This window comes from Ruditapes philippinarum, unplaced genomic scaffold (assembly GCF_026571515.1).
Source record: "Ruditapes philippinarum isolate M1 unplaced genomic scaffold, ASM2657151v2 ctg579_1_1_1_1, whole genome shotgun sequence".
Taxonomy (NCBI): Eukaryota; Metazoa; Mollusca; class Bivalvia; order Venerida; family Veneridae; genus Ruditapes; species Ruditapes philippinarum.
Genome location: NW_026861557.1, coordinates 68,191 through 82,092, shown reverse-complemented (window position 1 = coordinate 82,092; position 13,902 = coordinate 68,191). Strand labels below are relative to the sequence as shown.

General features: G+C 33.3%; 1 protein-coding gene across 1 annotated transcript; it reads right to left on the bottom strand.

Annotated features, from left to right (window-relative positions):
* Nucleotides 1-4,435: 4,435 nt before the first annotated feature.
* On the bottom strand, nucleotides 4,436-8,439 carry LOC132716083 (uncharacterized). Its single transcript, XM_060699240.1, has 2 exons — nucleotides 8,139-8,439; nucleotides 4,436-7,205 (listed from the first exon to the last, which is right to left on the bottom strand). Exons 1-2 carry the CDS (start codon nucleotides 8,178-8,180, stop codon nucleotides 6,549-6,551), a joined length of 699 nt encoding a protein of 232 aa, XP_060555223.1. The 5' UTR covers nucleotides 8,181-8,439; the 3' UTR covers nucleotides 4,436-6,548.
* Between the last annotated feature and the right edge of the window lie 5,463 nt (nucleotides 8,440-13,902).

Sequence of the window (13,902 nt, the reverse complement as noted above, 5' to 3'; positions counted from 1 at the left end):
GTCTTTCATTCTGATTTTAGAAATGTTAGTGATATATTGCATGTTAACTTTTAAAAATGTTAGTGCTATATTATAATTATATTCACTTTATAAATGTTTTGTTATTTCTTACAAACTGATTTTTAATGGTTGAAAAGAAATTTGTGATTTCATTATAATTGATTACTGAACTGTTAGTGAATTTTGATATATTGAGTTCAAAAATATTAGTTGTTTATTAGATGTTGATTTGCTAAAATGTTAGTGATTTCTTTTATGTTTATTCATGAAAAAAAAATTAATTATCCATACATAGAATTTGAATGTTTTAGGTACGCCAGAAACTGAAATCTTAATTCCATTTTCTTGTACTAACATTATACGAGTTAGACTTGCTTAGTGCTTGCACATAACATTTTTATCAACTTAAGTGTTACCATACACAAAAATGTAAAAAACAGTTTTAAAAAGACAAGATCTCAAAATTAATTTCTTTTTAATTACATTAATATTGATTGTTCTTTGTTATTGTTCTTTGTTCATTTGTTTTAACTCTACAAATTTTAAATGAAGCTTTTATTGTCTTGAAATATTTGGCATACAATTTTCATTCTTTATTGTAATAATATGTGTATATTTTAAGTAACTTCTGAACAGGGTATTTTTATTTTATAAGACTCTGTTCTGGAAGTATTATTATACTTTTGTTCTTAAATGTATGCATTCTGTAACTGCCATTTCAAATCTACTTTTATTGTTTTATTTAGAAGTTATGTGCATTTGTCCATTTTTTATTATTTTCACTTTTCTTTACAGATATAACGCTTAGATATTTTTGTATTTATTTTAGTGAAAGTCATATTATACATTAACAGTGGATAGGGGTTGCTTGTATTTAAATTATGCCTGATTATTTATTTATTTACAAGAATGTCTATTTTTGTCGCATGTTTAACCTATTGATATTTTTTAACCATATATTCAACTTAAAACAGATGTCTCTCATGTCCTTGATAAAAAACGTCTCTCTTGTCCTTCATAAAAGCAGATGTCTCTCTTGTCCTTCATAAAAGCAGAAATCTCTCTTGTCCTTCATAAAAGCAGACGTCTCTTGTCCTTCATAAAAGCAGACGTCTCTCTTGTCCTTCATAAAAGCAGATATCTCTCTTGTCCTTCATAAAAGCAGACGTTTCTCTTGTCCTTCATAAAAGCAGATGTTTCTCTTTTGTCATTCATAAAAGCAGACGTCTCTCTTGTCCTTCATTAAAGCAGATGTCTCTCTTGTCCTTCATAAAAGCAGATGTCTCTCTTGTCCTTCATAAAAGCAGATGTCTCTCTTGTCCTTCATAAAAGCAGACGTCTCTCTTGTCCTTCATAAAAGCAGATGTTTCTCTCTCTTGTCATTCATAAAAGCAGATGTCTCTCTTGTCATTCATAAAAGCAGATGTCTCTCTTGTCCTTCATAAAAGCAGATGTCTCTCTTGTCCTTCATAAAAGTAGATGCATTTTGTCATTGATGAAAAGAAATTTTTGATAAAAAATACAGTTGCCATTTGTCCTTGATAAAGAATAGGCGTCTTTTTCCTTAATAGAATACATATGCCTTTTGACCTTGTTAAAACAGATACCCGTAGTCGTTGATACAGATTATTAAGGCTAACCTTTTAATTAAAACATCTTAAAAGTTGTTTAATTTACTTAATCTGTGCAGAGAAGACAATAATGAATGTTTCAATTTTATTTATGCTATTGACAATATTTAGTGAGTATTGCAACATTGTTAAAACTTGTTTGATTAATTTCATAGAGTTACATCAGTTTTGTGTAGAACAACCTTTTTTGTTTATCATAATTTATATTCTGTTATTTGAAAAAGAAGAGATACTATTTCTGTTCATGCCAGTCAATATGTCTTTCTATTAAAAACAGTAATTTTATATATACAACATGTTAAAGTTTAATTTGATTTCCCTTTTTATGCTCCCCAAAAAATTTCGGGGAGCATAAAGTCGCCAGGTTGTCCGTCCGTCAGTCCGTCCATCTGTATGTACGTCCCAAATTCGTGTCCAGCCCATAACTTTGTTATTTGAAGTCGGATTTTAAAACTATTTCACAGACATGATCACCATATTGAGACAACTTGTCATGCGCAACATTTGGGTTGCTACCTTGAAGGTCAAGGTCACGGCATGACCTTGAAGCAAAATCGTTTCCGGTCCATAACTTCGTTTTTAAAGACGGATTTTAAAACTATTTTACAGAAATGATCACCATATTGAGACAACGTGTCACGCACAACATTTGGGTCGCTACCTTGAAGGTCAATGCCACAGCATGACCTTGCAGCAAGATCGTGTCTGGCCCATAACTTTGTTACTTGAAGTCGGATTTTCCAACTATTTCACAGAAATGATCACCATATTGAGACAATGTGTTGGTGCAACATTTGGGTTGTTTTTACACTGAACTTTGTCTGTGACAAAACTTTGACACTACAAGAGGTATACCTTCCTGTGTCCAAAACCTATTTGGGGAGCATCACCCGGTTTAACCGGCTCTTGTTTGTCTTGGAAGTACGAAATATCAAGGAAACAAAGTGTTAGGTCTTGGTTATTCCTGGACTATACATGTCAGGCATACAAGATGACAGGTTTACAACATTCAAGGTCTATACAATGGCAAGCATATAAAATGTCAGGTCTATACAATTTTGAGTATTCATAATATTGTACGTGCTTAAAATTGTGACTGCATAATGAATGATGGCGGTACTAAAATTGTCTGTATATGATAAAGTTGAGTATATAAATGCTATTTCTTTATATTCCATAGTTTTAATTTATTTATGTACTAAATCTAGTCTATATGATATATTGTCGAATATGAAATGCAGTATATTATTGTACCCTTACAATCTTTATATCTATTTTACAGTAGGTATATTTACAATAGACAGGTTTTTTAGGTTATGATTAACATAATTATTCATACAACCAGATCAACATGTTTTCGAATTTTATATAAAACAGACAGTATGGCTAATATAAGTAAGTTTGACTCTTTGAAAATACAAAATTTACTAGTTTTTGTAACTGCGCATTATAGCATATTAGTTTAAATTACTCCCAAAATGTGAATTTGGTTGTCTCCTGTCATTAGGTTTGTCCAAATAAAATATTTGTTTAGCTTTTATTTAGCTGTTGTATGTAACTAACATCCATTTAAAAAAAAACATTGCCATCTTAAGCTCCACTTATATTTAATACATGTATTTATATTTAGCTTGACTATAATAAATAATTGTAGAATAGGGACCACTTTTGTAGTGACCCAGGCTTCAGCGTCACACTTTGGTTAACTTTTTGCGTGTGAATTGGAATCCTGAAAATTACTGAAGGGCATTGGTTGGAACTTTACACACTTATTTGAGAGCATAATTTGAGTTCACTGTGCAAGGCCCATAATTCTAACATGGATTTTGACAGAATTATGGCCCTTTTTGAACTTAAAAAAATTGCTACATTATCCAGGCCCTTATTTTACTTCCAAGTCCTAGAGCTAGAGAATAGTCGCGCATGCTGTCATACTGACAGCTCTTGTTTATTTAACATAATTTTATAGAGAACAATTTAACATAAAACATTTTCTGTTGATACTGTTAAGACATTCTGAAAATATGTAAGATTGAAAATTATTTAAGTTTTCTTTATATGTATAATTTAAATTGTGACAAACAGTTGAAACAGTAATAGACTAGTAGAACAAAACCAATGGTTTGATATGAGCCGTGTCATGACAAAACCAACAAAGTTTGTTTGCGCAGTCTGATCAGGATCCATGCTGTTCGCTTACCAACCCTATTACAAGTAGAGAAACTGATAGCGAACAGCATGGATCCTGATCAGACAGCGCGGATGCGCAGGCTGGTCTGGATCCATGCTGGTCGCAAACGCACTATGTTGGTTTTGTCATGGCGTGGCTCATATATGTTGATATTTGTATACCATCTATTTGAATAGACATAAGTTCAGGAAGTGAATAGAAGTCAAACATTCAACTGATGTGCAGAAAAGGAATATTTGTAGAGCATAAGATAATAAAGTAAAAAAGGACATAACACTGTCATGGAGTTTGACAATTTATGCCCCTTTTTCAACTTAGAATTTTGGTTAAGTTTTTCTTACTACTCCACTTTTTTGTATACCCTTTGAGGTATTTCTTTGAATCTTGAAATACTTGTATATGATACCCTGCTTTTAGACTGTTTGTAATTTATGAATTGATTTGATTCATACTTGTTCAAAACCATACTTATGACAAAATCATCATGTGAAGTAATTCTAATATGACTTTGACCTTAAAATGACCTTTGACCCCCAAGGTCTAATAGGAATATTTCTTTAATTAATATTTGGACAATAACATATTATTCAATAATACCATCATACTGCCTTAAGTGTTTTAAATGAAATTGACCCTCAAGGTCAAAAATTCATTTGATAAATATTTGGGCAACAACATGTTGGTTTATATGATCCTACTGCCTATACTGTTCTAAATAACTTGGACTAATTAGGTCATGTGGTTTATTTCATTTTCAGTGATAATTCTAGTTTATCTTCCCTCAGTTAGAAAAAAAAGAATCTTGAATAAAGATTTGTTAAAAGATGAATAAAAATATTTATTTCCAGAATCAGACATATCAGATATTATAGACAGAGAATAAACTAGTTTGTTTTTCTCTGTTTACAAGTCTTAGTGTAGTTACATGTACATAAAGCACACATTTTTCGCGGGATTTAACAAATAGTGAAATAACATATTTTATTTGCAGAGGATGAATAAGGTATTTACATGTTCAATGTCATAAACAAAATGAAAGTGAAGTAATATATTATTATTCATGTGATTTGCATTTATACATTTCTTGCTAGCTTATTGTGAATTCAAGGTAAAGTACTTCTATTCTGCTATATTTTTTAAACCGTTGCAATGTTTTATGTAATAAATAAAACTATAAATACAGATGTGTACATTCAATAGAAAAAGTATCACTACACAAAAAAAAGATTAATATTTTAAAAAGTTTATGATTTGTATTTGTTAAAATATCAATCAGCCGGTCGTAGAAAGGAAAATTTTCAATGATGTTTAAGGTAGTAAAACGACCTCACACATCACGACACATCATGTTGGCATGGATAGAAAATCTGTTATAAGGAAATTCCTCAGAAGCAGTCACAATAATTCAATTGCTCTTTTCTGAACAAGTTCATGAACATATAAACTATTGAATGCAAGTACATATCATATCCTCTCTCACAAAACATTTTAAGAGTACATGTATTTAAAACTTGTAAAGCTATTTTACACGAGGAGCATGTGAAAAGTATTAAATAGCGTAGAGCTGTAGTAGTTAGCGATATATATATCTGTGTAAAAGATTAGTCCAATCCCTGGATGCCGATGCACATTTCAAGACGCCACATCTACTCGGAAAATTCATTGCGCATGTTTCTTTGGATATAATGCTAAGCCATTGGAAACTGCGTTGTCGAAAGCGCGACGAGATTCGAAGTGTCGGCCTCTCCTTCGGTTTTTGATTCATAAGTTGAGCCAACATCACACGGAGCCGTGTCAGGGCTGTATGTATGATGTGGTAAAGTTTTAATTATCCAAAAATAAGAAAGAAATGGGTAGTCGCGTTCATAGATGAGCTTTGTTCCCCGCACTTTGGTATATGGTCGGGCTGAAGGAAAGTGCTCAAATTTAATCTCGTCTAAAGATTCTATTGACAGCCCTGCCTTCCTGTACAGAAACTTGAGCATACAACTGGCAACGAAAAATAGTGAATGCATGATGCGTTTTGTTGTACAAAGTCTACGAACAATTTTGTGTCCTACATCATTTTTATATATCGATACCTTACCCCATGGACCATGTTCCATCACCTGTCACGATTTCATTCATGCATTTTCGGCCAGCACCTTTGTACCTATGATGAAGCTGTGGCGCAATTCGCACAACGCTCCCTCTTTTGGTCAGCAGTGAGGGTGGGGGTATTCACCGGGCGCAACTTCAAAAGTGTCTTTTAGAATATATAAAAAAAAAACTATGACGAATTAATGCTTCATTAATGACGACTTATCACCTCCGCTTTATAGCGGGAATCTTCCTCTGCAGCCGCTGCTACCGTAGCAACACCATGTTGCTGTTTCGGGACAGCCAGATTAGGGTAATCCTGGATATCTGTTCTATCAGATTTAACAACGGGCCCATTTTCTAACTGTGGCATGTACATGTAATGTACAACCCTCATAAACTTTGTCTAAATCTGATTTGATAACCGGTATGTACGAACTTGACCATACGCAATTTGCTCTTCTTGAAAATTGTTCTCCTTGTCAATCATTTTGATCATAACCTTAGTAGGTTCAAAAAAGAAATTTCATTCATTGTGTAACTTTGCTCCGATTCGAACTTTTCTGTAACACCGAAGATGGTTGGAATTTAGACTGAGTAATATTTTACAAAACCACTTGTATTCTGTGACAAATTTATTGACATAATTAGAATTTCAAGCCATAAATGATAGTCATGATGTGCTCCCCTGTACCATTTATGATAGGTTGTCCATTGTAAATGTAATTGCTATACGGCAATGTATGCAACTTTTCAAAGTTTTGCTTTTCGCAAATCCTATGGGTGTAATTTGACGTTCCTTCTATATAAAGTGCTTCAAAACCAAGCTCCTTACACATTGCTACAGCGGCAGCTGTAAGACGTCCTGCAATCCCTTGACGTCGGTGATTTCGCTTCACACATATTGCAAAGAAATATGCAGCTTTGTTGCATTTGTATCTTTCAAAGAAATTCAAACCGGACGCTTGGTCTGTTAGAAAAATGAAAATTTCCCGTAATGGCTCGTAAGAAATGTTTGTGACGTTGTCGGTTGGGTCACTTTTCTTCATCACACCAATAATCTTCACCCCCTTTAATTCATTTGTATCTCTTGCAAATAAGCCTACAGACATATTTTGAACGAGAAAACCGTGTATTATTTTTCTGAAATCCTCATGCCACTTTACACCGAACGCCCTACATAAAGATTCATCTGGAATAAAATGATTTTCAATGACATCATAAATGTCGTCATAACGATCGCTTGTAATAATTTCAAGGCGTTCATCATTTGTCTCATAATCCTCTTTGATATTGTCTAGCGTCTGAAATTAAAAAGATATTGAACATTTACATATTCAGAATAAATTCAGGGTGGCGAACCTAGGTGACTTTCTAGGTAGACTGTACGGCGGAAAGTGCTTAAAATAGCACCAATTGATTCAGATTTTCTCCAAATAAAGTGCATTAACCCTTACAACCATTAGAAAGGTTGCGATTTCCTCGGATGTTACCGACTGTGTGAAGTTCCTTTGTTTTTTTCACAATTTTTCTTTAAATGAAAGTTTTGAGCAAAGTTCATATATCGACTGAATTAACGGTACAAAGATTGAGGAAGGTCAGAGAGTGTTTACAAAAAGTTGGTAACAAGAAAGGAAAAAGCTTTTTAGGAAGAGGTCTGTACACATTATTTGAAAAAAATCGACTTAAGAAGAAATTCGCAGACTGTGTCCGTCACCCTGGATTTGTACACTTCAAAGCAAAGTGCAACTATATATAATTTTATGCAAATTTGCTGACTAGCTACAGTATTGCTTTCCTTGGTTAAGACATAGTCACTGGTTGACCTGCTTCACACTTAACACTAAAGAACACATAGGTTTGTGTTTAATTACTACTTTGTATCCCATCAATCTGTGGCAATTACAACCTTATTGATATTATGTATAGATCTATGAAATACTGTAGAAAGAAAGGCACACACACGGCGTTGGTGCCTGGAATATTTGGACTTAACTGGGTCCTATAGTGGTTAATTGGAAAATTTCGAAAAAGTGTATACGATGAATTGAAAGCAGATCACAAATTAGAACACAATTTGAAATCATTTAAATGATTTCCCTTGTGCTTTGCAACAGTATACAATTTTGTTAAATTTTAACAAATATTCGTCTAGTCAAAGATCAACCACAAGAGAAATTTATTATTATCTGTTATTTCTAGCACGCACAGACCATATATCTATCTAAAATGCTTACCTTTGTTGTATCATTTAATACAAGCCTGTCAGAATCACACATTTTCTCCAGTCAGTAAATTATTACTTAGTAAATTATTACTTCGTTCTCAAATCCTTCTTAATAGTCGTCACCAAACTCGACTAATGTTACAATGTTTAAAATGCACAAAACAGACATCTGTGCAAAAGTTTACATATGAATATATTCTGGAAAGATGACACCGACATTGCTCACTCATGCACATCATGTATAAACTGCAAAATGGCTTTCATTACATAATCTTCAGTAATGAATAGATAAGTGTAAAACTCTATTGTATAAATACCCGAGAATACCAATGATTTATGTGCAAATATTAAACAAGAGGGTCAAGATGGCCCTAGATCGCTCACCTGATCCATCGTACTCATCCGAACAATTACCTAGACAAGCATCCTAACTAAATTTGATGACAATTGAGTCAAAAATGTTACCACTAGAGTGTTAACAAGGTTTTTCCATATTAAGCCGTTGTGACCTAGTATTTGACCCCAGGTGACCCATATTCTATAACTTGACCTAGAAATTATCAAAACAAACTTTCAGTCCAATTTCCAGGATATTTGGATCAAAACAGTAGCCACTAGAGTGTTAACAAGATTTTTCTATTTTTAGCTCCTGTGACATAGTTTTTCGTCCGAGATGACCCATGTTCAAACTCATTCCAGCAATTACCTAGGCAAGCATACTGACCAAGTTTGAGTCAATTGAGTCAAAAATGTTACCACCAGAGTGTTAACAAGATTTGTCTATATTTGGGCGGTGTGACCTAGTTTTTGACCCCAGGTGACCCATATTCAAACTTAACCTAGAAATCATGAAATCAAAAATTTAAGACCAATTTCCAGGATATTTTTATCAAAACAGTAGTTTTAGAGTGTTAACAAGATTTTTCTATTTTTAGCTCCTAGTTTTTCATCCGAGATGATTCATATTCGAACTCATCTTAGCAGTTACCTAGACAAGCACCCTGACCAAGTTTGATGATAATTGAGTCAAAGTTTGATGATGATTTGGGCAAAAATGGGACCGCTTAAGTGATATCGAACAAATGTGGACGGACGTCGGATATTCAACGATCCTTAAAGCTCACCCTGAATTAGCTCAGGTGAGCCAAAAATCATTCGCTACCTCCTTTTCCCCAGAATAATCATTTTATTGTACCATGAAATGCGTTGAAACCTATTTAGGCTTTTAACTCATACCGATTTAAGAATCGCACTTAATATCGATTTTAAATTTAATCCTGAGTATTCATTTTTTATTTATTGGTATATACCATATTTTTGTGACACTTTTGTGTCCCTTTTTAATTTTTTCGTCTACGATATATATCTCCCCTTTCTCTTTGGATTTTCAAACTAATCCCCGCCCTGTCCTTCTGGCCCCCTTCCCCTGCGCCCTTGTCCTTTTGTAAGTCTTTTAATTAATTTTCATCTTTGGGGCTGCCTTGTAAGTTTCTTTAAATGGTTTGTGGTGTCGTCCCTTCCGTTTTATGACCGTGCGCCCTATCCTGTTTGGTGACCTGATGAGCTCCTTGTCGGAGGTCCTGTGTTAGGGATTGCGTTCATTGAATGCCGTACTTCCTTCTTGATCTTGTTTTTCATATATGGACCTCAGTGGACCTCCTTTAAGTTCCGGACCTGGGTGATTTCTTACTTTCGGGCTTTACTTGGGTAACTTGCGTGTAAAATGAGAATCTGTTCATAAAACATACATTGTATAGCATTGCAATGCGAAAATTCAATGATATTACCGCACAATGAAAAAAAAATACACCGAGAACTGACATTCCCTTAGTGTTCAAACTTGGATGTCTTTAACAATATAGTAGAAAATCAGATTATTTTCTTAATATATGTATAGGATAGATCATGAGTACCAGTTGGATGTGAGATTTATCAACGAGCGAAGCGAGTTGATAAATCTCACATCCAACTGGTACGAGCGATCTATCTGACTTAGACCACAGGTAGTTTTCTCTGTTTAAGGTGAAGATTTAATATGCGTAAACGATTTGTTTCTCCGACAATTACATAGGGAAATCCAAATATTTCTTACTCAATATATTTGGCCTTATTGTAGGCAAAAAAGCACGAGAAAATGGCATAATTCACGTTCTTTCATAAGTTACTGTATACACAATCTTATGAATGATAGAGCTCACATTCCATCACGAAGAAATTTGGGAAGAATTTAACATTTCTGAATGTGATATTTTTACAATTTTGCAAGTTGAGAGATTTTGTTGTTATTCCTGTTGATTCTTCATTTAAATGATTAAATGACATTACACCGTACACAGCGCTTAAATATGAAGTCAAGAAGCAAAACTGCTTACCGAAAAATACTCTTAGACAGAAATCATGGGCGATGGCTGCTTCTCAAGAGTGGGCTCTAGGAGAAACGGGCAGGTAACTTTCATTTAACGTTTTCCTTAATGCTTAAACAACCATAGGGTTCAGGATATTGATTGGTTGTCCGGCTGAAGTTGAAAATATTTTAATTTGACATATAGATTCGTGTTTTTGTTGTATGCTTTATATACATCCTGCATTGTCTTTTTTACCTCATTCATGAACTAAAAAATATTTCAAACGTCCCTCTGAAGCCTTAAAGCATAGCATTGCCTTAGCGTTGCAAACGCAGTCCAGTCACCGTATATGAAAAAAATGTTGTCTTTTTTAAATAACTTCTTTATTTTCTAATGTATCTACTTCAAACTTCATATTTATGTTTCTTATTATCACTTAACATTTTTGAGAAGGTTAAATACTCTAGCAAGACTATTTCCAGAATTATGTCCCCCTTGAACTTAGATTTGTTTCGAGAAATTGGTATTTTTCACTCCAACTTCTTCATTCCTAATGGGATTTACTTTAAAATCCCACATTGTAATACTATGACAAGGTTGTATAAACAAAATTTCCTTACTAGGCAGGGAAACTTAACACATTACTGTGAAATAGACAAACTTAGAACTCAAAAGATTTAAGTTCATTCATGTCATTCATTCACTGGTAAAATTTAATGGCCAATGACCCATCAGAATGTTGCTGGGGTTCTAACCGGTAGGGGACTTATGGATTGCTTGCAATACTATGATAATTGCTTGTTTTTTCTTATTTACAAATACGGTAAATATTCTTGTGAAATGATGAAATGACGAAATAAATTGATCAAATGACTATTGCTATCTGTTAATTTTTAAGAAGGGAATTACACTATGAACTTTACTATATACATATAAATTTTCCTCGCATAAGGCGTGCACATAACGGTTTTTTCTTTCAAATGAATACAAACATGATAGTTATATCAAACACTTTACTGTGATGTGTGGGATATATCAAACACTTTTAAACTACTCTGATTGGCCGAGAGAAAACAGCTGTGGTCTAAGGATATCATATTGCATTAATAACAAGATTGAACATATTTTAGGTCAAATCAATGCGATTAGCACGTTTGTCCGTTGATGCATCTATTCTTCTCTGTAAAGGACTTTTCCGGTTTTTCGTAGCGGAACATTTTGCCACACCTTTTCCATTCATTGCTAGGTCAAGTGCTCACAAACATAAGCACGTGTTCTTTTGTGCAAACCAGGTCAACCAGTGACTATGTATTATCTCAGTGTAGCAAGTTAGCCAATTTACATAAAACTGTAAACACCGAAAAGGTCCGATACCTGTTTACTCAGTTTTTATGGAAGAATGTAAATTGTTAAAGCGATTACATGTATGAATAATATGTCAAAATATAACACTTTTAATGATTTCAATTGTGTAAAAAGTATATCTAATGCTTACATGTATCATGAATAAAAGTATTAACAAATGTGTAACCACCCGCACGTGAGCCGTTCTTTAGATTAAAACATGCTTGTGGTGTCATCTTGCTTTGTTTCTCTGCATTAATGTGTCTATTATACTAAAAGCAGAAAATATCATCCCAAATTTGCCAAATAAGTATCTTTTTTTCATAAAGTAAAACTGCGTACTAGTATTTTGGACAATATGCGTTACACACTCAACGCTGTATTCCTTAAAATATCGAAATATACAGCAACAAGAAGAAGAAAAAACACATAGAGGCTGAAAATCGTAGACTAGATGGTTAAACCTTATGTCAGCAAAAGTTAAGCAGAAGTTTAGCATTGTTATTAACTATTCTAGGAAAGGGTAAAGTGCTTGTCTGGACCAGCTCAACCATGAGCAGAGAAACGCCGCCAGACATTGATAATTGGACAACTACGAATTATTGTTATTTGTTGTTTTCTGTAATATTATATCGATATTAACATCAAGTGAAAACAACATTAAAACCATTTCTTACACCAAAACAATTATAAGACATTGGAATGATACGTGTCTATCACAAAATATGGCGTTAGTAAAAACTTTCTTCAAAACAATCACAAGTTATTATTAAACCCAGACAAGGTCAAATGACATTGTTTTTATTAGTCAATTGGGCATTATTATCTTAAGTTTAACAACTGTGTTAGCAACAAAAAGAAATAAAGATTGAATTTCTAGTCAGGCTTTAAAGAATGTTATTATTTTTTGTATTATTTGTAAAATATGTGTTTTAAAATAGGCTCATTGCAACAGTAACGGAGAAGACCTTTAAAGGCCAAACTCTAAATGTTCTTCGAGAAACTCAGAGCACCACTTCCTTACTATGGTATTGCCAAACACATTTTGTTTTATAAAATCTATTTTCATTTCCCTTCACAAAAAAATAACATCTTGGTCGTATGAAATAGTATTTTAAACGGGTGTCAAACTATTGTTCTAGAAAAAAAGACAAAGCAAAATGAATCCTATTCAGACATTGACTTATATTATTGATACAAGGAAAAATGACAGGTTTCCACCATAAAGTGTTTTTGCCGACTTCAAAAAGAGCTTTAGACACAGAGCATATATAATTGTTCTACACAAAGTAAACCCAACTTTGTTTTCTTTATCATAATTTAGTCACCTTATGAAAATGGTGTGTCCTCTGTCAAGGCTGTTCACTGTCTCCAATAATACTTGGTGTGATGGATGGCAAAAGTCTCTCCGAAAGTTATATTTATGATATTATAGGTTTTATCAATATGTTTCCTGTCGATGATTCCTTTATCTCTATTAAAAGAATATTAAATCACATTCATGACATGTTTTCTTTTTAATTTGTGCCATCACTGATACACATGTCTAAACAATATACATAAATAAGTATTTGACAGAAGATATGTCAACATTGTTTTTGTTCCTGCTTTAACATGGAATTATACAGTTATGTAGGTATCTTGGTATTGTTTTAAAATCTTTTTTATTATTTTCCAGGATACGTATTGCATGGAAATGGATGCTGATATGGATTTTGGATACACTTTCTTTTCGATTTGGAATTTGTAAAGTTACATGAATAAATGAAAAAAAGGAAAATAATTGCGTTCTTGTACTTAAAAATATTTTAGTCAAATATCGTTTATACGGCAACAAAAAAACTATGGAGAATGCTACATGTACATTATTTACTCATACTACGATACGTGTGACAGAAATTCTGGTACTGGGCTTTGGTATTGTACTTTGTAGTAGGGTTTGGACTGTGTAGTGGGGGTTGGGGGGGATGGTAGCTACAAAACACATAAAGTAATTAGATAGTGTTCATTCATTTTGTTTGAGAAGATTATCTCGTCTTTCATGATATAGTTTTTTTTTTTGATGAATTAGCCCCAAGAGAAACT

Bases quoted from the DNA above. Each gene is read 5' to 3' on its own strand.
- LOC132716083 (XM_060699240.1), bottom strand. From the start codon at position 8,180: ATGTGTGATTCTGACAGGCTTGTATTAAATGATACAACAAAG. The intron at 7,206-8,138 runs GTAAGCATTTTA...TTTTAATTTCAG, and splicing joins TATTAAATGATACAACAAAG to ACGCTAGACAATATCAAAGA.